This window comes from Xiphophorus hellerii, chromosome 22 (genome assembly GCF_003331165.1).
Source record: "Xiphophorus hellerii strain 12219 chromosome 22, Xiphophorus_hellerii-4.1, whole genome shotgun sequence".
Taxonomy (NCBI): Eukaryota; Metazoa; Chordata; class Actinopteri; order Cyprinodontiformes; family Poeciliidae; genus Xiphophorus; species Xiphophorus hellerii.
The window spans coordinates 933,137-960,882 of record NC_045693.1 but is presented as its reverse complement, the minus strand read 5'-3'; the positions used below and the strand labels follow the sequence as shown (position 1 = coordinate 960,882).

The 27,746-nt window shown below is 43.0% G+C and overlaps 2 protein-coding genes across 2 annotated transcripts; both read right to left on the bottom strand.

Moving 5' to 3' along the window:
• Nucleotides 1–26: 26 nt before the first annotated feature.
• dnph1 (2'-deoxynucleoside 5'-phosphate N-hydrolase 1) lies at nucleotides 27–3,115 on the bottom strand. The gene is made up of 4 exons (XM_032552878.1): nucleotides 2,807–3,115; nucleotides 644–715; nucleotides 462–575; nucleotides 27–395 (listed from the first exon to the last, which is right to left on the bottom strand). Exons 1-4 carry the CDS (start codon nucleotides 2,940–2,942, stop codon nucleotides 277–279), a joined length of 441 nt encoding a protein of 146 aa, XP_032408769.1. The 5' UTR covers nucleotides 2,943–3,115; the 3' UTR covers nucleotides 27–276.
• A 12,086-nt stretch (nucleotides 3,116–15,201) lies between these two features.
• On the bottom strand, nucleotides 15,202–26,343 carry yipf3 (Yip1 domain family, member 3). The gene is made up of 9 exons (XM_032552844.1): nucleotides 25,968–26,343; nucleotides 18,364–18,567; nucleotides 18,167–18,273; nucleotides 18,048–18,093; nucleotides 17,878–17,970; nucleotides 17,671–17,802; nucleotides 17,491–17,604; nucleotides 17,286–17,409; nucleotides 15,202–15,634 (listed from the first exon to the last, which is right to left on the bottom strand). Exons 1-9 carry the CDS (start codon nucleotides 26,031–26,033, stop codon nucleotides 15,522–15,524), a joined length of 999 nt encoding a protein of 332 aa, XP_032408735.1. The 5' UTR covers nucleotides 26,034–26,343; the 3' UTR covers nucleotides 15,202–15,521.
• Nucleotides 26,344–27,746: the final 1,403 nt, after the last annotated feature.

Genomic DNA, 27,746 nt, shown 5'->3' with positions numbered 1-27,746 from the left:
TAGAGCTTTAGCACAGAGAGATCTGGTAATATTTACAAATAGATATTCTGGACTAGTCCAGGATTCATGACCATTCTACTAGACAAACTCTACGTCTTCCCTGTGACCTCTGGCCCTTTGTGCTGATGATGAAGATGATGAAGATAGGTCATCAGGTTCTTCCTGATTCTTATAAAAGCAGCAGTGGCTTTTATTACTTTTCCAGATATATTTAAACAAAGGCCGCCCTGTCCTGGTGGGCGTAACCATGGTGACCGCTGGCTGCGCTCTGATTGGTCAGACCGACTGCAGGCTGCTGAAGAACCGGTCCAGAACCGCCTCCAGCTGTTCCTCGCTGTAGTCCACCACCAGGAGGCGCCGCCCGTCCGCCGCCCCTCGGATCATGGCCGACAGCGCTGCGGAGGCAGGAAGTTAACACCCTGACGACCAATCACGTCAACCTGAACAGGAAGTGACCTCACCTCGTCCTGACGACGGCCGGAACAAACACAGCACCTTCTTCTCCTTCATGTCCACGGCCCGGCCCAACTCGTAGCCGACGCCCAGGGACGGCTGCGTCACCTCGGCAACCACCACTGAGACACACAGAGGTCAGAGGTCAGCGGCCCGCCGCTCTGGGACCGACGCCACGATCCGGTCTTACCGTCAGACTGCTGCAGCCAGGCCAGGTCTCGGTCATGGATGGCTCTGTCGCCCCCTGCTGGGCCCTCCTCTCCTGACCAATCAGAGCACAGCTGGTAAGTGACATCACACGACCAATGACCAATCAGCAGCGGTGAAGCAATTCATCGATTCGGAACCAGTTCATTCATGAACTATTAAACCTTGTGGCCATGTTGGTCCCAAAAACCCCAACAGCTTCAGCTCTAAAGAGAAGATTTCAAAATAAAAGCAGATTTCTAGACATGTCCCCGCCCCTCGTCCTGACATGGACATGTCCCCACCAATATTTCCTGCACCTTTTCCCCTTGATGTTCCTGTATCTATCAGCGGACAGTAACAGGGCAGCAGCTGCTCATTGTGTTCAGAGCGTTAACAGCTTTTTAACCTTATTTTGCAAAACGTAAATATCAAGTCCTCTCAGTGATCTAGTGGACCGGACGTCACGTGACCTACTGGAATATCGGTGGTCTGGAAAATGACCCAACCAAGCACAGAATCTGAAAAGGGACGTAATGTGTTGCTATTAATGGTCAACGCTACGACAGCAAGATAAGATCGAAGGGAATCACATTTCACAGGTCAGTAAAAAGTTTAAACTTGAATCTAAAGTGTGGAGCAGCTTAGTAGCCTAATGCTGTAGCTTGACTTGGACAGCCATAATATGAACCCGCTGCGTGTTTCGGTTCAGTTAACTCAAAAATAAGGCGACCCAAACATTGACTTTCTGACAGATTATCAGTAAAGCAGCTGTTTAAAGAAGCTAACCAACCACCGCTGGTATCGTGACCAAACTGTTTCTAGGTTTATATCCAGAGACATAGAGATATTTTACACATCCAAACGTCGGCACTTTTATTCAAGCCAAAATGTATAGAAACTGGATAAGAAATGTGGGGCTCCAACCGTTTGTTGTGACAGATTCCTGCTCGTCCTGCATCGGAACAGTTTGGTTCAGTGGAATCAAACGATGGCCAGTAATGGCGCCGCAGGTTCACGTCACTAGCTGTAGCGGCCAATGGCCGCCGTCCAGTCCAGGAGCAGCGACGGTCACTCTGCTTCCCAACTGTCCTCTCTTGTATGAAGTGCTCCAGTTTCTGAGCGCTCGGTAAAATCAGCTAGTAAAAGGCAACTACATTATTGTGATAATACTTCACAGAAAATGTTGGTGGATTTTGTAATTGTTTTCAACTGTAGGCAAGCATTGAGCAAATCTACAGACTCATTCCATAAATGGGAATATGTATATATACATATATACATTTTAGATTAACTAGAACATTTGTGAAGAAGTTCAAAGCCAAAGTCAAACCAGGGTTCTGATGCTAAAGTTTAGCATCAATGCTAGGCTTAGCTACAATAATATTAATAGCATGTGGAACATCTGAAGCATGTTGACCAGTGTGGACATACTCCATTCAGTAGGTTTAAACTAGTGTGTAAGCTAAAATGCTAATGTTAGCCTAAATGCTGTCACTAGCATGTTGTCTATCATTGACTTTCTCCATTCAGTGTGCTAAACATGGCTAATACATACAAACTAGCTAAATGCTTATTTTGCGTTGCTTTGCTCCACAGGCAGGTCACTAGAGGGGAAGTGCACCGCTAATGTTTGTGCTAACGTGCAGAACTATAGGTGCTTCCATGCATTGCTATGGCAGCTGATGTTTTAACGTCTTTATAACTCTTAGTATGTTTAAAGCTGCTAAAAGGTTTCATTTTCAAAAGGTGCTATTAAACTGACGAGCCGTATCAGGTTCAGTGAGTCAGACTGAATGATGTTCACATTTCACTTCTGGTTGTATTCGTAGCACTGAAAGGCCTTCGGTGCCTCCTCTTCCTCCTCTTCCTCACCAACTGGCAGCTCAAAGTTACAGCCTTGGTTAGAGGAGTGGAGCCCAAACTGGGCCCCTGAGGCCCGGCATCCTGCATGTTTTATTCTCTCCCTGGTACCAACAACCTTTCAGCAGGTCAAAGTTCGTCTTCGGCCTCTAATGATCCATCATTGGATCCAGGTGCGTTAAACCAGGGAGAGACTAAAACCCGCAGGATGCCGGGCCTCAGGGGCCACTTTGGGCTCCACTGATGTAGAGAAACCCGCCTGGTTGTTGTAAATCAACAACTCAAGTGCGCATGCGCGTCCCACCTGAGTCGCTGAGCTCGGCGCTGGCCACGTGCTCAGTGAGCACGCTCCCGTATCTGTGCAGCTCGTTCACGATCCTCTGGTAGAGCTGCTGGTCCGACCTGCCGCCCCGGATGCTGCCGCAGAAATAGATCTTCATCCTGGACCGGGCCTGGTTCCGAACCGCCTTTAGTCTGGACCTGCTGTCCTCGTCTGATTCTACAGTTCTGTTGGCTGTCTGACCCGAGGTTCCCACTTCCGGCCTCTTCCCGCGCGGAGCTCTTATTGTTTCCGCTTCCGTTTAAAAACGTTAATTTCCGGTTCCTGTGGAGCTCCTCAGTCGAGAACAAGTACACCTCGCTGCAGCAAACAGAAAGGGGCGGGGACGGACAACTGTCAGTCTCATACCTTATATGGAAATGGGACTATTTCATTCCGGAAATGAAGGGGGCGCTAGTGACACTATTTCCTGTACCGACCGTGTTATAATAATTATACTAATAATAACGTATTTTATTTGACAACGCCTTTTAAAACACCCAAGAACACTTTCAACATTAAAAATACAAATTAAATAGTAAAGAAATGGCTACAAAACGTGATATGTCACGTGGTATGTCTGTCACGTGGTAAGTCACTTTTTTTATTTTCAAATCTTTATTAAATCTTTATTTAAAATTATATTAGTAACAAACAATCTAGAATAAGCAACAATAAGGAAACATTATGGAGATGTATTTATCTATCCTTACACCCAATCTATCTCAAACAAAAGTAATAAAACATGAATCAAATCAATATTTTGGAGACAAATGTACATTACATTAAGAGCACATTTATCCATCCATTAATTATCATGATTGATCCCTATAGTTGGGTCATGAGGGCTGCTGACCCTGGACAGATCGCCTGTCCATCGCAGATTAAGAAAACAGATATAGACAAATGAAGTTCAAATAATATATTTTGATGTTGTGAATGGTACTTGTCAAGAAAATCCGAGCTCATCCCACTTCCCCATGCTGGAGATTTTAGTTTAACAGTAATAATAAATAAAGTTATCTTTAAAATGAATCACTCAAGTGACATCTAGGCCCAACAGTAGACTTAGGTGTCAATAAAATAAATCTGGTTGTGTGTGTTGTTTTTGTGTCCAGCAAACTTTGCTTTAATTCTACTTTTTTCTATCTAATCATAAGAAATCATAGTCAGCCAGAGAGAGTCATGAAACAGGAAAAGCAGGTTTCCTGGAAAAAGAGGAAGTAAGTTTCCAGCCTGCAGATTTATAAAAATAGCTGAGACTATTCCTTAGTTTAAAGCATGAAAGTTTAAAGAATTAAATCTAAACATTTTGGTAATTTGATAAGATTCAAAGTAAAATACTTATATTAATAATGGTTTACTTGTAATAATATTTACACGAACATTTGTGGGAACACTTACAAGAAAAACAAGTAACTGTAACTTTAGTATTAAATAATTAGAATCATGTATTATTCTTGGTTTCTTTTCAGAAAAACATCTGTAATAACTCACATTAGGATTATAATAAGGATAATTAATAAGTTATGGTTATAAAATCATAAAGGAATGCTAAATCAGAGAAGCTGAAGAAAATAAATGTGATATAAATGTGATTTTGACATTGAACTTGAAATGGTGTAAAAAGGTGTAAATGCAATTAAACATCACTGATATGTTGTAGGTAGAGGAGAGTGGGTGAAAGGTGAAAGGCAAGGAACTAACAGGAGAGCAGAGATGATCAACGCCTTATTTAGGTAAAAGGTTGTGCAGGCAATGGACATAGGAGGTTGAGCAACCCTGACATTAGCACAGACATCAGGAAATGTCTGTAAGACAGTGATGGATATGAGATCATCTGTCTGAGCAGTCAGAAACCCTATAAAAGGTGGGTGCAAAAGAGGAACCTTTTGTTGGATCCTCCGGGCAGCTTCGAGCCAAGAGATGGACAAAGAACTCTGCAGCTGAAGAAGAGCCGGGGCCACGGAGCCGAAGACTGACCTTCTCATGGAGACCAACCCGTCAGGCCCACAACCTGTGGCTTCACATCGCACTTCTCTCATCAGCTGGGTTCAGACCCCAAAGACAAAGATGAAGACAAAGACAAAGGCAAAGACAAAGAAGAAGAACTGGTGCCTTTTTTCCTTCCTGCACCAAGTCCTGTGTGACCTCACCATCCATGCGGAAAAGAAGCTCATCAGACCTACAGAGATTCCTGCCTTCGCCGATCAACATCTTCCTCCTGCTGCAGCACCTTCTTCATCATCAAGCCAGGTCTGGGGTTCGAAACACCAAACTCCGTCCGTCTCTCTCAAAGGTTCCCTTTTTTTAGTTCTCAGTATCAGCAGTAGGGAAAGACAGACTAGATGATTGATTTTACTTATTTGATTATTTCTGCTACTGAATTAAGCTGTACTGACCCTTGCAAAACTGCCTTACTAATAAAATATTTAGCATAAAGAAAATCTAAAAGATGTTGTGGACATTCAGTTAATGAGTCACCTTAAAGTTCTTTGATGGTTGTAAAATAGCTGTGATGTTTGATTCTGGAGAGGAAAAAGTTTAAAATGTTTTTAGGTTGCTGGTAGCCCAAATTTAAAACGTCATCCTTGGGACTCGCCCGAGTCACTAAAACCTACCTGGTTCAATAACAAATGCAAGTTGTAAAATAGAGAACGAGCGACCGTTAACAGGTGTGCTCTGTGAAACTAGTTGGCTGTAGGCTGCTCAGTCTGGCTAATTCACAGGGGGAAGAAGGGTGGGACACCTGGATGTTGGCCGTCAGAAAACCAGGCGAATCGTTTCTCGAAACCAGCTTAAACAGAGTTTACTTCAGTCCTGGACAGGGTAAATCCCGGCAGATTTAGGAAACTCAATTAACCCGTTAGAAGGAGAGCTGGTAGCACATCTCCCCTCTCAGAAGAGGAAGTAGAGAGTGAGAGATTAGAGACAGAAAGGAGGGGGGGGGTGTTGCGCAACAACAAGTGGCGCCCAACGTGGGGCTCGATCTAAAGGAAGTAGGAGGGCCCTATGCCAAGTCAGTGAAAACAGATGTGAGGATCTGAATAGCTCACTTGGTTTGTTAACTCTTAGGGAATAGAGTTAATGGTGACTGATAAGGCCGTCAGTCCCAATCCTTGCAGTAACTGTATGGCATACAGGTGAGGGAGAGCTTCTACTGAGGATAAATGACCGGATCCAGACAGTGAAGCTAGTAGCCAACATAGTCTAGACCCATCCCTGCTCGAAAGCGCAAAGAGAGGCTTTGGGGGATAGACAACTCGAACCGACAGAGAGACGGAGTGATGGATGATCACTTCGAGGAGGAAAATCTGGGGAAGAAACCGGAGGAAGCCGGCCGCCCAGATCGTTTGGAGAAAGAGGAGACCTCAACAGAACTGCATCAGCTTCTGCACAGCTACTGTGACTCAGACCTGAAGCAAGGGGGGAAGTTGGTTCCAAGAATGAGGAACTGAAACATCAACCCCTGACAAAGGAAAGTTGGCTCAGTCTTGCTGGAGTGGTTCGTGATGTAATGCTGACAAGAATAGAAAAGACCAGCCTGCAAGCATGCACAGGAAACAGAAAAGTATCATCAGCTGACGATGGATGAGGAACCACACCGCGTCCTCCACTGCAGCCATCGAGAAGACATCCGGCAACAGAGGAACAAACACCAGCAGCTGACATCATCACACAGACGCAGACATGGTTAAAGACGTCCTGCTGGACCCGGAGCTTGAAATTGGGCCAGCACAACCCACCAGTAAGAAACGACCGCAAGCGACATCTGAGAAGCCAGGACAACTGGAATGGACAAGCTACACCGATGGATCCAGAAAGGGGTCCGACCAGTCGGCATACTGGGGATTTATTCTGAAGCAGGACGGCAAAGAGAAATGCTGTCAGAAAGGAAAAGCTCCCGGTAGTGCTCAAGCCGGAGAAGTAACGGCAGTACTGGAAGGATTGCTGGAGCTGGTGAAAAGGAAAATCAAGAGTGCCAGGTTAGTAACTGACATTTACTACTGTGCTCAGGCCCTTAGAGAGGACTTGGCCATTTGGGAAGAAAATGGTTTCGAGACTGCAAAGGGCAAGCCCGTGGCACACAAAGATTTGTGGAAGAAGAAAGCAGAACTGAGGCTCCACCCGAAACTTGAGGTGCAGCGACAAGGCGCACACCTGAGAAGAAGCCCTATGGAGGGGCAAAGATGACGACCTTTCGTGCCACTAAGAAAGGTTGTCTCTGCCGGTGTCGAGGTGGGACAGAACACCTAAGGACAGGTGGTCCTAGAGTAGCACGGGGACCAGGTAGTACGGTGCGTGCATAAGGCCCTCGAATATGCAGGCGTGCTACACCCCCGTGAAGAACTGAGCAAGCAGGACTGCTGGATGTCCCTTCAGCCCATCCGATGCAGCTGTGTGGCTTTGAGGTATGTGGTCGATACGCAGGGCACCCAGGGCAGCGGATGGAAGGTTTGTTCATCAAGAGCACAGTCCCATGGGGTTCAGTCTGCATGGATGTAGCAGAGCCAATGGGGACAACAGGAAAGAGAGGTGAGAAGTACCTCTTGGTGCTGATGGACACAGTGACAACTGCTAGAAGAGCAGGTCTTCCCCTGCAGAGGAACTCCGTTCACGTCACAGAAAGCAGGGAGGCGAAGACACTTCTCCTTTTTGCTCAGAAGGAAAAGGGAAGTTGCAGCTCGAAGTGTCACTGAAAACAGGGCAGAGAGTTTGGATTAAAGCTCAAGATCGGCCTGCAACTACGGTGATCAAGCTGGGATTCAACGCCCAAGATTTTGTAAAGTAAGTACTGAACTTCAACACAGTACTACTGATGAAGAAAGGGGTCCCTGAGGAAGCAGTGCTCAAGCCAGTTCTTAGCTACAGCAAACCAGAACATTACGAGAAGATGGCCAGAGAATCAAGCACCATGCCATCCTACAGTAGACTGGCCACTATTACAGGAAGGTTGCCGTTCAAAGAACAACTTCAAGGCTTTGGACTGGGAGGGCCGTGAAGAAATTGGACTATGCTAAAGAAGAACTCCTGTCACAACCTGATGGATTAAAATGGAAAAGGATCATGATTACGTATAAAGCGTCACGATGCTTATGCTTTTTGCTTTGCTCTGCTGAACAGCCAGAATTTTTTTTTTTTGAGGCCTTCTGTCTCAGCCCATCTTCCCTTCCCTAAAGAACCATTCCACATCCTGAAGAACCGACAGTTCATCCAGCGAAGGTTCCTGTAGAAGAATCAGAGCGATCCAAGTTTTCTTCGACATTCATCACCTCATGGGGGAAATCAAAACTCCAAGGAGGGGGTGTCAAGAGAAGTGGAGTTTTGATGACTACACTGAGCCCTTTGTGACAACTGAGGATGAAGAATCTGCATCTTCGCATCCCAGACGAACATCTTCTCTTTCCAGGGGATGAGGACGGCGAACTGCAGGAGGGTGATGGACTCCCAGCATGTGAAAGGTCTGACCTCGTGGAGGGGGTGTCAAGAAAATCCGAGCTCATCCCACTTCCCCATGCTGGAGATTTTAGTTTAACAGTAATAATAAATAAAGTTATCTTTAAAATGAATCACTCAAGTGACATCTAGGCCCAACAGTAGACTTAGGTGTCAATAAAATAAATCTGGTTGTGTGTGTTGTTTTTGTGTCCAGCAAACTTTGCTTTAATTCTACTTTTTTCTATCTAATCATAAGAAATCATAGTCAGCCAGAGAGAGTCATGAAACAGGAAAAGCAGGTTTCCTGGAAAAAGAGGAAGTAAGTTTCCAGCCTGCAGATTTATAAAAATAGCTGAGACTATTTCTTATTTTAAAGCATGAAAGTTTAAAGAATTAAATCTAAACATTTTGGTAATTTGATAAGATTCAAAGTAAAATACTTATATTAATAATGGTTTACTTGTAATAATATTTACACGAACATTTGTGAGAACACTTACAAGAAAAACAAGTAACTGTAACTTTAGTATTAAATAATTAGAATCATGTATTATTCTTGGTTTCTTTTCAGAAAAACATCTGTAATAACTCACATTAGGATTATAATAAGGATAATTAATAAGTTATGGTTATAAAATCATAAAGGAATGCTAAATCAGAGAAGCTAAAGAAAATAAATGTGATATAAATGTGATTTTGACATTGAACTTGAAATGGTGTAAAAGGTGTAACTGCAATTAAACATCACTGATATGTTGTAGGTAGAGGAGAGTGGGTGAAAGGTGAAAGGCAAGGAACTAACAGGAGAGCAGAGATGATCAACGCCTTATTTAGGTAAAAGGTTGTGCAGGCAATGGACATAGGAGGTTGAGCAACCCTGACATTAGCACAGACATCAGGAAATGTCTGTAAGACAGTGATGGATATGAGATCATCTGTCTGAGCAGTCAGAAACCCTATAAAAGGTGGGTGCAAAAGAGGAACCTTTCGTTGGATCCTCCGGGCAGCTTCGAGCCAAGAGATGGACAAAGAACTCTGCAGCTGAAGAAGAGCCGGGGCCACGGAGCCGAAGACTGACCTTCTCATGGAGACCAACCGGTCAGGCCCACAACCTGTGGCTTCACATCGCACTTCTCTCATCAGCTGGGTTCAGACCCCAAAGACAAAGATGAAGACAAAGACAAAGGCAAAGACAAAGAAGAAGAACTGGTGCCTTTTTTCCTTCCTGCACCAAGTCCTGTGTGACCTCACCATCCATGCGGAAAAGAAGCTCATCAGACCTACAGAGATTCCTGCCTTCGCCGATCAACATCTTCCTCCTGCTGCAGCACCTTCTTCATCATCAAGCCAGGTCTGGGGTTCGAAACACCAAACTCCGTCCGTCTCTCTCAAAGGTTCGCTTTTTTAGTTTTCAGTATCAGCAGTAGGGAAAGATAGACTAGATGATTGATTTTACTTATTTGATTATTTCTGCTACTGAATTAAGCTGTACTGACCCTTGCAAAACTGCCTTACTAATAAAATATTTAGCATAAAGAAAATCTAAAAGATGTTGTGGACATTCAGTTAATGAGTCACCTTAAAGTTCTTTGATGGTTGTAAAATAGCTGTGATGTTTGATTCTGGAGAGGAAAAAGTTTAAAATGTTTTTAGGTTGCTGGTAGCCCAAATTTAAAACGTCATCCTTGGGACTCGCCCGAGTCACTAAAACCTACCTGGTTCAATAACAAATGCAAGTTGTAAAATAGAGAACGAGCGACCGTTAACAGGTGTGCTCTGTGAAACTAGTTGGCTGTAGGCTGCTCAGTCTGGCTAATTCACAGGGGGAAGAAGGGTGGGACACCTGGATGTAGGCCGTCAGAAAACCAGGCGAATCGTTTCTCGAAACCAGCTTAAACAGAGTTTACTTCAGTTCTGGACAGGGTAAATCCCGGCAGATTTAGGAAACTCAATTAACCCGTTAGAAGGAGAGCTGGTAGCACATCTCCCCTCTCAGAAGAGGAAGTAGAGAGTGAGACAGTAGAGACAGAAGGGGGGGGGGGGGGGGGGGGGGGTGTTGCGCAACAACATACTCTTAAAATAAATAAGTTAAAATCTAAAATATAATAGCCTCTGGCTTATTAAATAAGAACTAGATGGAAAAGAGGTTTGGTCTGTAAAACATTTAGTCAACAATTTTGGCCAACTTAGTACGTCCATTCACAGTGCACTTTTATTGTTTATTTGCCAAATATTTTTCTTATTATTCACATTGTGAATATAATTTACAAACAAACCAAAGGACTTCTGAACTTCTAACAAGTGAAGTTCAGAAAACTAGAATATTTTTGGTAGCAGGTGACCTGGCTCAGCTATTATCATTGTTTACCATAATGTCTCATTGGAAACTTTTGCTATAAGGAATCCAGTTCAACCAGTAAACTGATTGGTGTCCCACTATTCCATTTAGAAATTCAATTCTATCAATTGCAATCGATTCATAAAATAAAGACCTTAAATATCCAATAGTTGCAAAACCCAAAGAGATTAATTAAAACTTTAAATGTAGCTTCAATCTGGAAAGACTCACACAGAAAGTAGGTTTTAGAAAGTTTATTTGACAAGAAATAATCTTTGGCCCTCGGACCCTGGCAGTAGACACTGCGCTGGTAACTGCCAGAGAGAATGATCTTTGTTCTATATGAAAACCTTTTTGAATAAAGTCACTGGTTACATAAATTAAACCAATGTGTAAATTCTAACTATAACTGTCTTCATCTCACCTGCTCAGCCAATCACCTGATCATGTGTCTCCATCCCAGCCTAACGGCGCCGGGCTCATCTCTCTTCATAAAGTCCGGCTCAGGATACCTTTAATCTTATGTTTGTATTATGACTTTGTAACCGAACAATATGTTTCTGTATGTGCTTGCTTTATTACAAAAACCCCAACAGTTGATTCTGACTGTTAAAACATAAACTTAGCTGTATGTCAGGTTTGTAAAGAAAATTTGTATTGATTCCAGTCATTGTTCAAAAAGTATAGGAAACATTGTATTTACACATATAAAATATTGCAAGTTATTAGCTTTGCTTGCATTTAAAATTTCTAAAACAAGGTTATCCTATTGTTAAATAACGCTGTTGTGTTTAGTAAGTAACTGCAATAAACTACACTAGTAAGAGTAACAAAGTATTTGGTGAAATGGCTATTATTAACTACTGTTTTACTGATCATAATGTGCAATGTGATTTTTTATTTCGTTTGGTTTTTTCAGATGCCTCTGAATGTTCTTGAAGCTGTTCTCCAGGAGGTGGCGCTAGCACAAGGAGACTCAGCTTACCTCACCTTGGCATTGACCTGCAGGTGCTTTGAAGCCGTTGAGTCTGAGCCAGTTTTCAGGAAGAAGACTCACTTTGCTTGGCTGGATGGTAAGGACCTTTGACTTTTTTCACCTAAAACATGTGAAATTAGATTTCAACTACATGAAATCGATTTTTCATTAACAGGTGAGATCAACTGGGGCAAATTTTCAAAAACATTCAAGGCAGAAAACCGGATTCCTTTTGCGGTTGTAACGTGTTTTTCCTGCCACCGGTGATATAAAGACTGTGGGCTTCACCGGCAATGGAAGACGAGGAGAGTACCCTGGTTACTACTGTGATGGCCGACCTGGACACTGCACTGACTGTCAATACTGAATGCAAGGAGAATATTAGTTGCTTTCCACAGTCTTTCACACATTTCAGTTGTCACACATTGTTCGTTTTTTTTGTGACATGCCATTTTAAATCATTTCTGCTAAAGAATATTTGCCTTTTGACTTGTGCAGTCATCCTTTTTAATAATGTGTTCTTTCAATATTATTTACATTTTTGAATGTTCCTTTTGTTGTAGCTCAGTTGATTTACATTATTTAGTTTTCATAGAAATGGTGCCGTTTCCACACAAAGTTACATTGTGGCTGTAATTTGTTGGAGAGAGTAGAACCAATAAAGTAGTTGTAAATATATTGTAACAGCGTTATTTAACAATAGGATAACCTTGTTTTAAAAATTTTAAATGCAAGCAAAGCTAATAACTTGCAATATTTTATATGTGTAAATACAATGTTTCCTATACTTTTTGAACAATGACTGGAATCAATACAAATTTTCTTTACAAACCTGACATACAGCTAAGTTTATGTTTTAACAGTCAGAATCAACTTGGGGTTTTTTTGTAATAAAGTAGCACATAAAGAAACATATTGTTCAGATACAAACAAGATTAAACGAGCAGAGCGAAGGTGTAGTCGGGGTGGAGGTGATGGAAGCTCAGATGAGGAGCAGTTGCACACATCAAGCCGGACTTTATGAAGGGTGGAGGAGATGAGCCCGGCGCCGTTAGGCTGGGATGGAGACACATGATCAGGTGATTGGCTGAGCAGGTGAGATGAAGACAGTTATAGTTAGAATTTACACATTGGTTTAATTTATGTAACCAGTGACTTTATTCAAAAAGGTTTTCATATAGAAAAAAGATCATTCTCTCTGGCAGTTACCAGTGCAGTGTCTACTGCCAGGGTCCGAGCGCCAAAGATTATTTCTTGTCAAATAAACTTTCTAAAACTTTCTCTCTGTGTGAGTTTTTCTAGGTTGAAGCTACATTTAAAGTTTTAATTAATCTCTTTGGGTTTTGCAACAATTGGATATTTAAGGGCTTTATTTTACGAATCGATTGCAATTGATAGAATTGAATTTCTAAATGGAATAGTGGGACACCAATCAGTTTACTGGTTGAACTGGATTCCTTATAGCAAAAGTTTCCAATGAGACATTATGGTAAACAATGATAATAGCTGAGCCAGGTCACCTGCAACCAAGAATATTCTAGTTTTCTGAACGGCACTTGTTAGAAGTTCAGAAGTCCTTTGGTTTGTTTGTAAATTATATTCACAATGTGAATAATAAGAAAAATATTTGGCAAATAAACAACAAAAGTGCACTGTGAATGGACGTACTAAGTTGGCCAAAATTGTTGACTAAATGTTTTACAGACCAAACCTCTTTTCCATCTAGTTCTTATTTAATAAGCCAGAGGCTATTATATTTTAGATTGTAACTTATTTATTTTAAGAGTACCATTCACAACATCAAAATATATTATTTGAACTTCATTTGTTTATATCTATTTTCTTAATCTGCGATGGACAGGCGATCTGTCCAGGGTCAGCAGCCCTCATGACCCAACTATAGGGATCAATCATGATAATTAATGGATGGATAAATGTGCTCTTAATGTAATGTACATTTGTCTCCAAAATATTGATTTGATTTATGTTTTATTACTTTTGTTTGAGATAGATTGGGTGTAAGGATAGATAAATACATCTCCATAATGTTTCCTTATTGTTGCTTATTCTAGATTGTTTGTTACTAATATAATTTTAAATAAAGATTTAATAAAGATTTGAAAATAAAAAAAGTGACTTACCACGTGACAGACATACCACGTGACATATCACGTTTTGTAGCCATTTCTTTACTATTTAATTTGTATTTTTAATGTTGAAAGTGTTCTTGGGTGTTTTAAAAGGCGTTGTCAAATAAAATACGTTATTATTAGTATAATTATTATAACACGATCGGTACAGGAAATAGTGTCACTAGCGCCCCCTTCATTTCCGGAATGAAATAGTCCCATTTCCATATAAGGTATGAGACTGACAGTTGTCCGTCCCCGCCCCTTTCTGTTTGCTGCAGCGACGTGGACTTGTAAATAACCGCTGGTGATGCGTAGCGACACAGACATGCATTTATTATTGTGTACAGCTGAGGAACCGTCGGTATACATCATTGATCATCGTCTCTCTGCTGCCATCTGGCGGCAGGAGGAGATTCCGCGCCCCTGCGCTGAGACTCGCAGGTTGTTTCCAAAGATTTTTCTGTGTAGCTGAAACGGTTTGATTAACTTTGTCAGAATGAAAGACCTTTAACCTTCAAACCCACCTTGCAGACAACGCTCAGGGATTAGAGCTTCAGCTGAGAAAACGAGTTTAATGACGCAGCAAGCTGATGAAGTCAGTGACATTCTCCACAATAATGAACTATTTATTGTGCTGCTGTAGTACCTGAACTCACCTGTGTGGGAGGAGCTAAAGGGAGAGAGCTCACCCTGCGGGGGGAGGGGCTTATCAGACCTGCTGCTGATAGTGAGGGGACAAATAACGCCAGGCGTGTCAGATGAAGCTCCACCTCGATGGGTTTTTCCTCTTGCTGAAAACCACGTGACCCACAAGCGACGTGCCACATTATGCAGGTCACGTGACTGCTTCACTGCGTGTCGGTTTTCAAAATAAAAGCGCAATGAGCCGTGGCTTGTGGGTATTTCGCTGCGCATCAGACATCGCTGGATTTGAGAAGCCAAAATAAGAGGGAACGTCTTAGAGCCGAGTAAATCTGGACGCACTGATCAGAACCAGCTAGAAATCCCACAAAAACAGAATCTTGGAGAATTAGTTTCTCAGAATAGCTTCTGCATTCCCATGGCACTAAAACATCACATATGATGGTCTAATCAGTCCAGCATATGGACCCAAATCATTTTAATAGACCTTACTGTTGCTAAGCGACGCTTTGACTCAAGTGATCCAGGAGCCCCCTGCTGGGTTCAGCTCACTGACCCTTAAACTCCAGGAACCGTTTTGGATCCGCAGCTGGTCCTGATCTAGAGAAGCGGCCTGCTGCAGCGCCACCTGGTGGCTGATTCACTGGGTTTTGCTGAGTGAGAAACGACTGAAAGTGGCAGGGCATCGTAGCAGACAGCGTTCCAACTCCCTGCAGCTGGATCCTTTACTGCTCGGCCTGCTGGAGGGTTCTGGAGGGGAACCATCAGTTTGTCTGTTATGGTAGGCTGCGCCGCCTGCTGGCAGAAATACAGAACTGCACCTGTTGCCAGTTCAGAACCAGTTCAGAACCAGTAGATGGGACTCAGATCTTTATTAACATGTTGAACACAGACAGGTTTCAGTTTCCTGTGAAGGTCAGAGACACTGAGATTTCCCAGAGTTTCTAACTGACTCAAACACAACATCTGTAATAAACAACAACAACAAAGATAATAACAATAATAAACATTAATAAACAATAATAAAGATGCTGAAAATGAGCAGAAGGAGAGAGAAACCCAGAGGAAGCAGAGAACCAGAACCAGAGAGAAAGTTCTGCTGAAGGAGACCAGGTCCAGAAGGTCCAGGCAGAGCAGCCCTCACCGGGCCCTGACTGGGCCCTGACCGGGCCCTCACTGGGCCTTCCCCAGGCTCCTGGCGGTGGCGTTCAGGGTCACCTGGTGAACATCTCGGGCCACCCTCTCCATGGCAGCCGGGTCGGGTCCTTCCAGAGAGTCCAGCAGACCTGGAACAGAGCCAAGCAGAACATGAGTTGGTTCTGACCCAAATGGGCCGCCCAATCCCGAGGGAACATGTGGATCCGGACATGGAGCTGTAGAACCGGGCCGTGATACGTCAACTGAAACCGACACATGGAGTCTCCACTGGTAACAACATCGCCAGTTTTTCTATGTATGATGGTTAAACTGGGTGAACTGGTTCTATCAACCATCCAGTAAAAATTGTTTACTGGAACCGCTTCGTTCCACCGGACTCTTCTGCAGCGATTGTCTCAACAAACCCAGGAAACCGACTCATTAAAGCCGAACACGGCGTGACGTGGTGAACAGCCTGCAGGGGGCGCCGTGCTGCCAGAATCAGCTCAGAGACAGAGAGGAGGTTGTCAACAGAGCAACCTCCTCTCTGGTTGCTCTGTGTTTAAATCCCATTGCAAGGGTTTGCTTCTTTCATCTCTGGAAGGTTTCCAGAAGCAGCCAGGCTGATGGTCTAGTCCACTGGCCCCCAACCTTTTTATTACCGCCCACCGGTCGAGGCTCGGCAATTTTGCTGCCATCCAGGGGGTGGGGGGGACTCTCAGATGAGCCTTTTTTTGTTGTTGTTTGTTTTTTGCCCCGATTTTCCCTTTACGACAATCTTCCAACCTCCTGCAGTGTGCGGTGTGTTAGTGGTGGTGTGTAGAATATGCCCGATCTAAAATCAGACATATTCTACTTTGTCTCGGCCCGATTATCGCAAGTTTTCTCTGACTGGGAGCGAAACGCAGCCTGTCGAATGTGACAGGTAGCCAATCAGAAAGCGCGGTGACGTCAGAACGGAGGGGAATCCCAAACAGTTGTCATGGCAACTGAGAGTCCGGTGGACATCGGAGGTGATATGTGGAAATGTTTATTACTATATGTAAAGGTCATTTTATATATATTTATTATATGTGGTTATGATTATTCAGTTAAACATGTTAACTATGAAAAAACATAACTCACCTCCAAATCATAGAGCAGCAAATAGAGCAGCTGCTCCGCCATCTTTTATCAAACATCTTTTCTTTTTGTTTCGTCTTTTATCGCTTAAAATGAGCCACAAACTATCACTGCTGCTTCTACATCATCATCCTGTTTGATTATTCTAAATTCATGTTTGGTCTGTTGGGGGTTTTACTGGATTTTCTCCTGGAATCGGTTCTGTGGTGTGTTGCTGCTGGACTCACGAACCGACCGAACCTGTTGGACTTTTATCGGCTCTGTGGTCACAGAGGTTTGGAAAATTGGCCCACAATCCTTAAATGGTGTGAACCAGACCTAAAACTCACAAACTCCTCTCGTCTCATCTCTCCACTGCCCTAACGCTCTCTGACTCTGGTCGCTATGGTAACGTTTACATATCCCTTCAAAATATTTAATTATTTCTTGCGCTGCCCGGTACCAACTGGTTCACGAACCGGTACCAGTCCGCGGCCCGGGGGTTGAGGACCACTGGTCTAGTCAAATCACGAGGCATCGGACTTCTCAGCGATTGCTCACATTATTTCTAGACCAAAACAGAAATGTATCTGCAGATGTTAAACTCAGCTGGTCCTGACCCGGTTCTGGTTCTGAACCGACCCTGACCCTGACCCGGTCCTGACCCTGACCCGGTTCTGGTCCTGACCCGGTTCTGACCTTCCAGGATGCGGTGGTAGCTGAAGTGCAGGTACAGCAGGAAGCTCATGTGCAGCAGCGCCAGCGAACCGCAGAGCAGCAGCCGCGGCGTCTGGCCCACCGTCCGGGAGAGCAACACCGCCACCTGCAGGACACACAGGGGATGAGGAGCAGAGGCTCATGGGAAATGGGCTGAGGCAGGGGCTGATGGGAAACGCAGTCCTACCATGCGCAGCGTGGACAGTCCTCCCACCAGCAGCCACAGGCCGTAGAACAGGAAGTGGAAGTGGATGTTGTAGGTGACCAGGAGGACCACGCAGTGCCCGAACAGGCCGTAACCCTGGCGACAGGAAGTGATGTCAGGGGGTCATGGGGAGCTGTGGGGGTGGGGGGCAGCGGTACCCACCAGCAGGGAGAGCATCTGCAGCAAGGTGATCTGAGCATTGACCAGGTAGGCCAAGAAGAAGACGAAGCAGGAAACGCCGAGCCAGTAGCCGAAGCACGTCCCGATGGCCGTCCCCATCAGGGTGCCCTCCACCTGGAGACGGAGGGAGGGACAGGTGAGGACAGGCAGGCAGAGGGCGGGCAGAGGGCGGGCTGAGCGCGTCCTTACGATGACGGTCCCAGAAGTCTTCATGCCGTGCAGCAAGATGGCCACCAGGGTGAAGACCAGCATCAGCGGGCCGTACAGCTCCCCCGCCACCTTCTGCAGAGGAAGCACAGCAGCTCACCTGGAGCTCACCTGGAGAGGGCGGGGCCTACTGCAAGAGGGGCGGGGTTTACCTGGGGGAAGGTGATCATGCGGACAGGTATCATGGACTCCAGCAGCCTGGCGTGGGGAAAGGCTAGCTTAGTGTGGGAACAGGAAGTAGCTGACAGGACACAGGAAGTGGAGTTCTCACCTGCTGCGCACCTGGGCAGGCTCCACGTCGAAGTACGGCCTGAGGATGTCGATGTTGGCATAGAGGTTGAAGGCTCTGGACGCCTGCCGCTTCCCCGCCTGCCACACCTGAAGGAAACAGAGGGAGGGGGCGGGGCTTACAGCATCCTGCCATCGCCATAGCAACATTCTGGCTCCCATCGGTTGGCAAGAACTCACCTCGTCCGCCACCTGCCGACCCAGCTGACCTTTTAGCCCCTTCACACCAAGGAAGTCGTCGGCACCGTCGGCGTCGGCGGCCGCCGCCTCCTCAGCCACTTCCTGTTCCTCCCTCATCCTCTGGTGCAGCTCGCCCACATCCTCGAAACTGGAGCCCGACGTGTCGTCCATGTTCTCCATGTCGATGACCGCCGCGCCGCCGCCCTGAGGACGCATCACAGCCAGTTCTGATACCGGACCGATTCTGGTCCGTTTGAGTTCCAGGACATCCAGCTGTTCCTGGTACCGGGTCAATATTATCAGCTGTGTAACCAGAACCAGCCCTGGTTCTGACCCAGCAACTGTTCAGTGTTTCACCGTTGGACTGAACATGGCGGCGCTGATGACGCTTAACGGAGGAACCCGGAAATAAATGTCCGTCCATCTCAGTCACAGTAGGTGGAGGCAGAGCGCATGGTGGCGCTAGAGAGCTGGAGGGTGTACTGTGAACCCCGTCACTAACACAAACACAAAGCTGACGCTAACACAAAGCTAAAGCTTACATAAAGCACAAAACTGACGCTAACACGAAGCTAAAGCTAACAAAGCACAAAGCTGACGCTAACACAAATCTAAAGCTAACATAAAGCACAAAACTGACGCTAACACGAAGCTAAAGCTAACATAAAGCACAAAGCTGACGCTAACACAAAGCTAAAGCTTACATAAAGCACAAAACTGACGCTAACACGAAGCTAAAGCTAACAAAGCACAAAGCTGACGCTAACACAAAGCTAAAGCTAACATAAAGCACGAAACTGACGCTAACACAAAGCTAAAGCTAACATAAAGCTAACGCGAACACATTGCCAACATGAACAGAAAGCTAAGGCAAACACAAAGCTGATGCTAACACGAAGCTAAAGCTAACATAAAGCACGAAGCTGACGCTAACACAAAGCTAAAGCTAATACAAGAACAGAAAGCTAAGGAAAGCACGAAGCTGACGCTATAACTAAGCTAAAGCTAATATAAAGCTGACGCTAACACAAAGCTAAAATAAAGCTAACGCGAACACATTGTCAACATGAACAGAAAGCTAAGGCAAACAAAGCTGACGCTAACACAAAGTTGACACTAACACACAGCTAAAGCTAACATAAAGCTAACGCAAACACAATGCTAACATGAACACAAAGCTGACGCTAACACAAAGGTAACGTGAACATAAAGCTATTAAGAGTCTGGGTAAAGAGACAGTTCTTCCATTAAACTAGTGTCTGAGTTTATTATTAAATTCGATATAGCTTCAGATTTTTGTAGAATTGTTGTCCAGGTTAACCTGTAACAATAGCAGGTTATTGTTACAGGTTAACCTGGACACCTTGAGTCAAGTTAACCTGTAACAATAGCAGGTTATTGTTACAGGTCATTGTAACAATAATACAATAACCTGTATTGTTGTTACAGGTTGTTACAATAACCTGTAGGTTAACCTGGACACCTTGAGCCAGGTTAACCTGTAACAATAGCAGGTTATTGTTACAGGTTAACCTGGACACCTTGAGTCAAGTTAACCTGTAACAATAGCAGGTTATTGTTACAGGTTAACCTGTAACAATATATATATATATATATATATATATATATATATATATATATATATATATATATATATATATATATATATATATATAGGCCTGTCGCGATAAACGATAAATCGATTAATCGTACGATAAATTAAAACTATCGACGTCATTTCAATTATCGGCATTATCGTCTCTTCCGGCCTTTTTCTCTTTCTGTTGATGACACCGAATGAAAAAAGGCTCAACTCCGGTGCTCTCCACTGACCCTCCCTTCCTCATTTCCTTAGTGTAAAGCCCAGCGCAGACGACACGATCTTAGAGCTGTCGGCCGATTATCAGCTCATTTTCAAAACCTGACAGACCCACACATTAGCCGACAGAAATCCTAGGTATAACGGTTCGATCGGGTTCGTTCCTGCCGTGTGGTGTCCAACAATGGGCACAAAATAATGGCTACAAGTTCAGTGAACTAATTTTAAAACCAGGCATTAATCAATGCTTTACTACAATCTACCTGCAATGCATGTGGCTAGTGTCAGCGTAAAGTCCTGACTGAATGAAAATCATTAGAACCTGTTTATGTCACGTTAACGAAGAACAGCTGAAAAGTTACCGGGTTTATCAACTGCGGTAGCAATTTCTCTCCAACTCCTCCTCTTGTCATTTCTATATTCTTTGCATGTTGAATAAACATTAATGTTGTTTCCACATATCATCTCCAATGTCCGCTGGACTTCGGGTTGCGCCGTGTCAGCTGTTTGGGATTCCCCTCCGTAATTTACCCTCAGAAAGCAGGGAGGGGAATCCGCGCTTTCTGATTGGCTGCCTGTCACATTTAACAGGCTGCTTAAGCGCCCAGTCGAGAAAACCCCTGATTTAGATCGGAGCGGCAACGACGATCTACCGTAACACACCACACAATCTTAGAAAGACCAACGATCTAAGATTGTTGTAAGGGGAAAAATAGGAGCAAAAAATCATGTAGTGTGAATTATTGCATCAGGTAGTCGATGTGCCCATCTTCTCTATTTAAATCTAATTATTACTGAAGGGCAACATAATATACAGACTTCATAATCTGCACTCTTTTGGTTGAATGCAGTATTTATTTCCACTTTGGCTTTATGTTGTTTAGTTTTTATCAAGTACATTTTTTGTTAATAGAGACTGAGAATCCATTTTATTTTTGGTTGTTTTGTTTATTTTGTTTATCAGCTCCAGTGTTAAATATTCTTTTGAAAATAAAGTGTATCTATCTGTGGCAGGAAATCGCCTGCATTATTACATCATTTCCATTAAATCAGTGTAAAAAGGTCTTCAGACAATATTATCGTTTATCGCAATAATTTTTTGAGACAATTAATCGTTCAGCAAAATTTGCTATCGTGACAGGCCTATATATATATATATATATATATATATAAAATTGTTACAATAACCTGTAACAATAACTGGTTATTGTTACAGGTTCATTTTCTAAACTACAGAAAAGTTACTGGAAAACGCATGAAAAATCTGCAGATGCTGATATTCAATATTAATACTGCTGTTATGGCAGATTTTACCAATATTTTATTTTATCAAATGTTTTACTCGATTAAACGTCAGAATAATCGATTACTAAAATAATAATTACAACAGTCCTAACCAGAAAATGAACCGGGTCTTTCAGAACCAGCAGAGGTCCAGATGTTGGGTCCAGAAACACTTTGATGGTTTCAGACTCGGTTCAGTCCGGTTGAACAAACCCGATCAGAACAGTCAAGGTTCTCTGGTTCTAGTCTTAGTAGAACCGGGTTTATTTCTGGCATCAGGCTTAAACTGACCAGAACCGAGGAGAGGTTGGGTCCATTTCTGTGAAATTCAGAAAAAGAAGCCGAGTTGTTTAAATAAATAAAGAATAACTCCAGAACCTTCGGATGGACCGACCCCAGTGTTATGGATTTACCGGTGGCGGCAGCTGGGAGACACAGAGGTTTCTGTGGGCGTGGCTTTTTAGGACCCCTTTACCAAACCAGGAAGTAAACAATGCAAAAAGCTTTAAGAACTACAAATTTTTGCAAAAATACTATCGGATTCCGTAAGACACCCATTAAGATCTCGGGAATAACTAATTAGAAAGACTTTTATTGGTCTAACATGGTATGTTGCCTTTATTATTTATATGTAAAGTCTCCAAAACATGTAAATTACGCAGAACTTGTCCTAATTTCTGTGTTGCTTCAGAGGTTGAAATTCGTCAAAAGAAGATCTCAAGATGCCATAAGCAGATCTGAAAGCAAAGATTAATCCCTGAAAGCCACATAAATGTTGAAGAGTCATGGGATTAAAATAAAATGTTTAAAAAGATCGACTGGCTATGTTGTTTTTCACATCTCCCTCATATTGTATGATATTTCAATTAGATATCCACAAAATAGCAAAATCTTTTTAAACACTGTTTTTGTAACATGTTATAGTTTATTTCCTAGTTCATTTACAGAAGACATGGCAGATCTATGTGGCAGTGTCATTTCTTCTTTGTTGTTGATATTTTTTCTCGTAATTTAATTAAACATCTTTATTATTTTCATCAAGTGACTCTAAAACTCAACCATAAGAGACAAAAAACTATTGTCTTTTATACACTGCCTGGCCAAAAAACAAGTCGCCACCAAAAACTGGTCACACTCTCTAATATTTTGTTGGACCGCCTTTAGCTTTGATTACAGCCTCATTCGCTGTGGCATTGTTTCAATAAGCTTCTGCAGTGTCACAAGATTTATTTCCATCCAGTGTTGCATTAATCTTTCACCAAGATCTTGTATTGATGATGGGAGAGTCTGACCACTGCGCAAAGCCTTCTCCAGCACATCCCAAAGATTCTCAATGGGGTTAAGGTCTGGACTCTGTGGTGGCCAATCCATGTGTGAACAAGATGTCTCATGCTCCCTGAACCACTCTTTCACAATGTGAGCCCCATGAATCCTGGCATTGTCATCTTGGAATATGCCCGTTCCATTTGGGAAGACAAAATCCATTGATGGAATAACCTGGTCATTCAGTATATTCAGGTAGTCAGCTGACCTCATTCTTTGGGCACACAGTGTTGCTGAACCTAGACCTGACCAACTGCAGCAACCCCAGATCATAGCACTGCCCCCACAGGCTTGTACAGTAGGCACTAGGCATGATGGGTGCATCACTTCACCTGCCTCTCTTCTTACCCTGATGCGCCCATCACTCTGGAACAGGGTAAATCTGGACTCATCAGACCACATGACCCTCTTCCATTCCTCCAGAGTCCAATCTTTATGCTCCCTAGCAAACTGAAGCCTTTTTTTCTGGTTAGCCTTACTGATTAGAGGTTTTCTTACGGCTACACAGCTGTTCAATCCCAACCCCTTGAGTTCCCTTCGCATTGTGCGTGTGGAAATGCTTTTGCGTTCACAATTAAACATACTCCTGAGTTCTGCTGTTGTTTTTCTTTGATTTGATTTGACCAAACGTTTAAGTAATCGCCGATCACGATCATTCAGGATTTTTTTCCGACCACATTTCTTCCTGGAAGACGATGGTTCCCCACCATCCTTCCAGTTTTTAATAATGCGTTGGACAGTTCTTAACCCAATTCTAGTAGTTTCTGCAATCTCCTTAGATGCTTTCTCTGCTTGATGCATGCCAATGATTTGACCCTTCTTAAACAGACTAACGTCTTTTCCACGACCACAGGATGTGTCTTTTGCCATGGTTGTTTAAGAAATGAGGAGTTACTCATTGCATCAGCTGGGGTTAAATAACTTGTTGCCAGCTGAAAGATAATCGCCTATGCAGCACTTATCCAATAGGAGGCTTGTACCTATTTGCTTAGTTAAATCCAGGTGGCGACTTTTTTTTGGCCAGGCAGTGTACTTTTACATCAGAAACGGGTTCAAATCTTCACTCAAACTGAGATTCTGAAAGTGTCACCAGTTAATCCAGGTTTGCTTCTTACAGCGCAGAGTGTCCGTTAGATCAGAATCAATAACAGGTTGGATTATTATTATTACTGTCGTCATAGTTTAGTGGTTAAAACGGCTCTCAGAGCTCAGCGGTCGCTGGTACGAGTTTAGTTAGCACTATCATCTGATTCACGTTTTGGACCAGTTTATTTGATTGTCTAAATAAATAATATTTACTTGCTGTCATCGTTTTGGAGGTAAAATCGTTTAACAGGTTTGCCAGACAAACTTTTAACTGTAAGAATATTGTCAGATTACCAAGTTGCACAGCTTTGCTTCTGCAGCCCAGAGAAGTCTTAAAGTGCAAACAAAATAATGTGGCTTCCATTAAATGAGCAAGGAATTAGTTTGCATAATATCATAACTGTTTACATATATTGACATGTTTGCAGAGCATGTCAGTCAACATAAGACTGAGAAAATGTAAAATAATCGTCAGTACTCTAACAATGCTGGGCGATAGTACAAATTCTGACTGCTTAGCACAGTCTCCTCCTGCAGTCTGGTATATTTTGATGATATTTCAATATATTCTTCAATATTCCTTCACTAAATTCAAAGGCATAAGAACTTCTGCTCTTGACACCACTTTGTTAAAAATGTAAATTCTGTTGCGACACCTCCAGGCGCTGCAACCATCTTCTGATGTCTATTTATTTCTCATTTTGTACTATTTATTTCTTTATCTTTGTATATTATGTTTATACACATAACCTGCATCTTAACTCGAGTCGAGCAAATCTCAATCTGGTTGTAATCTGTTGATGACAATGACAAATAAATCTTATCTTATCTTATATACAAGGAATTATTATGTTTTGAAGAGATCATAGAGAAAGAGACATTTTCTAATCCGTTTATTTACGTTTGTCGCGTTTTGATCAGGAAACGACACAGCCACCTAATTTGTGGTTTTACAAACATCTGCATTGAGGACCCCGTTAGTTAATCCAAATCTTAATGCGGCTCGTTTTATTTTTAAGTTTATTTCACCTCGTCACCAGCCTGCAAACTGTTTCCCAGTAGAGAACACAGACAAATACTGTAGATATGGCATTATTATAATTTTGTTTTGTCCATTTGGATATCACCACCAGCTACAACATTGGCTGTTAACCTGATATCATTTAGATGAGATTTTATTTCAGTATAACTTATTACTTGATTTGCCTCTGTATTTGGACACATAAACACCACAAGCAACACCATCAGGTATGTGATTTAAACTTTATTAAATATGATGAAACCAACCTCATTGTTTAGCAACACTTACTGTGTGTAGTGTCGCTAAAAAATGAATTAAGTTCAGAAACAGTGCGGCTGCATTGCAGGATCTGATCCAGAAACACTCACTAGGCTAGAAGTGTTAATAAATCACATTACAGGTTCTTGAGAGTCAATTCCAATGTTTTTCTGATCAGTGCTGGTTACAAAAAGCAGAAACCTTCCACTTAGGTTTACATTGTGACTGTTCATGAGATGAAATTAATTTATTCTGGTGAAGCTGAATGTGAATGGGATTGTCGTGTTACCCATTGAACTGGTTTTGCTCCAATGCGGTGTTTTCGAGGCGAACTGAACGCTGCTCTGTAGAAACTTGTTTTGAAACATAATTTTCACATGTAACATTAAACATATTTGCGTCAAATGGAATTTATAGTAAAGTTTTGCAAACGGTTTTGTCACACAAGTAGCATTTTTCAGCAGGCATCAACACAGCCACCTACAATTTAGAAACATCTGCGGTGCGCATAGGTTTCAACCAGTTAATTTAGCCACCAGTTAATCCATAACACCGGGTCAGTGTTCGAACCTGTGATCAGAACCAGAACCCGATGGCAATACCCGAACAGAAGCTCCTGATCCGGTCAGACCCGTTCCTCCAGTTAGTAGGTTAACAGATCACCGGGTCTCTTGGTTCAGTCAGCGGAAGCTAACGTTAGCTCAGACAGTTTGGTTATCTGCTGGGCGGACTGCTAGCTACAGTTAGTTAGTCTCCCGGTTAGCTAGCTGCTAGTTACCCCAGGTTAGCTCCGGCGGCACCTGTTTGACCCACCTGGATGAGCTGGTCGTCGAACCCTCCCCATGGCTCCGTGCTCCGGCTCCCGGTCCCGGCAGACATCCTCACGCAGCTCCGGGTCCCGGGGTTCGGACAGTTCCTAGTTCTGGTGTCTGTGGACGTGTGGCGGACTCTAAACTGGCCCGGTACCGATCACATCCACCGATGTTTGTGTTTGTGACGTTACAGAGCCTTCGTGGACAATGGAGATATCGCGAGGTTTCCATTTATGATGGGAATTCCGGCGCCGTTCTGAGATCCGAGTCAAGCGGTTGAGTTCACCACAGAGACAGTCAGAACCCGTCCCGACCCGTAGGCGGAGGGAGGCTACCCTCTCTTTCACCGGGGTAAACTCCAAGGTACAGGCGCCCAGATGGGGGGCAACAAGTATGCCCACTCCTGCCCGACGCCTCTCACCGTGGGCAACTCCAGAGTGGCAGTATGTCCAGCCCCTCCTAAGGAGACTGGTTCCAGAACCAGAGCCATGCGTCGAGGTGAGACCGACTGTCAACCTCACACACTAGCTCCGGCTCCTTCCCCACCAGTGAGGTGACATTCCACGTCCCACGAGCTTCTGCAGCCGAGGATCGGACCGCCAGGGCCGCCACCCATCACACACTGCACCCGACCACCTTTGGCCCCTCTCACAGGTGGTGGGCCCATGAGAGGGGGGATAACGATTTATAATTTGTATGCAAATACTATTCATAAAGGAAAAACGTTTTTAAAAAAAAAAAAAAAAAAAAAAAAAACCCAGAGCAGTTGTGAACAATTGGGTGAACTAGCCCTGTAGCCATTTTTAAAAATTGAATATATAAGAATAACAATAACAATCTCAAACAACACGTCAATAACAGACATTACAAAAAAAACTAATATCACAACTCCTGCTGTTGACAAAACCAATTAGATGCAAGGCTAAAACAAAGTATTAAAATAATAAATAAATAAAATAAAATAATAATAATAAAATAAGATCAAATAACTTAATCAGAGGGGACTACTAACTGAAAATCCTCCATTAACTCAAACAATTTAATTGCGTTTAAATTCTGCATCTTTCTCAGAAATCTTTTAAAAAAGGAAAGATCATTTTTTGGAGCAGAGAATGAGAGGCAGCATTTTGCATAGCGACATTTATGGATATAATATTTGGTTATAATCATTAGAACATTGACTAAAAATTCAAAGTTTTTTCTTTGATAGATAAACCAAATTTAATGTAAGGAAATAAAATCCACATTTATTGTTTTAGAAGACAGAAAGTTTCGAAGTTGATCCCATAAGTTTAATATTTCTTTACATTGATAAAACAAATGTTTAGTTGTTTCCAATTGAGTTTTACAGAAACCACAATTTTCAACATTAAACTTAAATCTCTCTCTTAAGAACTCATTTGAAGGATAAATGTTATTTATTATTTTAAAATGTAAATCTTTATATTTAGGAGGAATTGGGAATTTCAAATAATTTGTCCTAATTTTGACTATCATAGATTTCTTAAAATTTTGTAAGAGAACTGTGCTTTTTGTTCTTCCTGGGTACATAATATTTATAGAATACTGATTCAAAAACCTGTTATTGCATTTATTATCCCTAATGTCCACCCTGTAGCCATTTACTGAATCAGAAGCTGCATTTAGAAGCCATTAGCTTCATATTCACAACAAAGTCAGAGCATAAGGCTTTTTGTGTGAAGGTATCATGATCAAATTAATTGCATGCCGCTTTGGAGGAGCTTAGAAAAACGGGTCTCTACACAATGTGCGGGGCAGA

Excerpts from the sequence above, each read along its gene's own strand:
- yipf3 (XM_032552844.1), bottom strand. The coding sequence starts at position 26,033 with ATGTCTGCCGGGACCGGGAGCCGGAGCACGGAGCCATGGGGAGGGTTC. Across the intron at positions 17,803-17,877 it reads AGACTTCTGGGACCGTCATC|GTGGAGGGCACCCTGATGGG; the intron begins GTAAGGACGCGC and ends CTCCGTCTCCAG. Across the intron at positions 17,410-17,490 it reads GACTGTCCACGCTGCGCATG|GTGGCGGTGTTGCTCTCCCG; the intron begins GTAGGACTGCGT and ends TGTGTCCTGCAG.
- dnph1 (XM_032552878.1), bottom strand. The coding sequence starts at position 2,942 with ATGAAGATCTATTTCTGCGGCAGCATCCGGGGCGGCAGGTCGGACCAG. Across the intron at positions 576-643 it reads CTGGCTGCAGCAGTCTGACG|TGGTGGTTGCCGAGGTGACG; the intron begins GTAAGACCGGAT and ends TGTGTGTCTCAG. Across the intron at positions 396-461 it reads CCGGCCGTCGTCAGGACGAG|CGCTGTCGGCCATGATCCGA; the intron begins GTGAGGTCACTT and ends CTGCCTCCGCAG.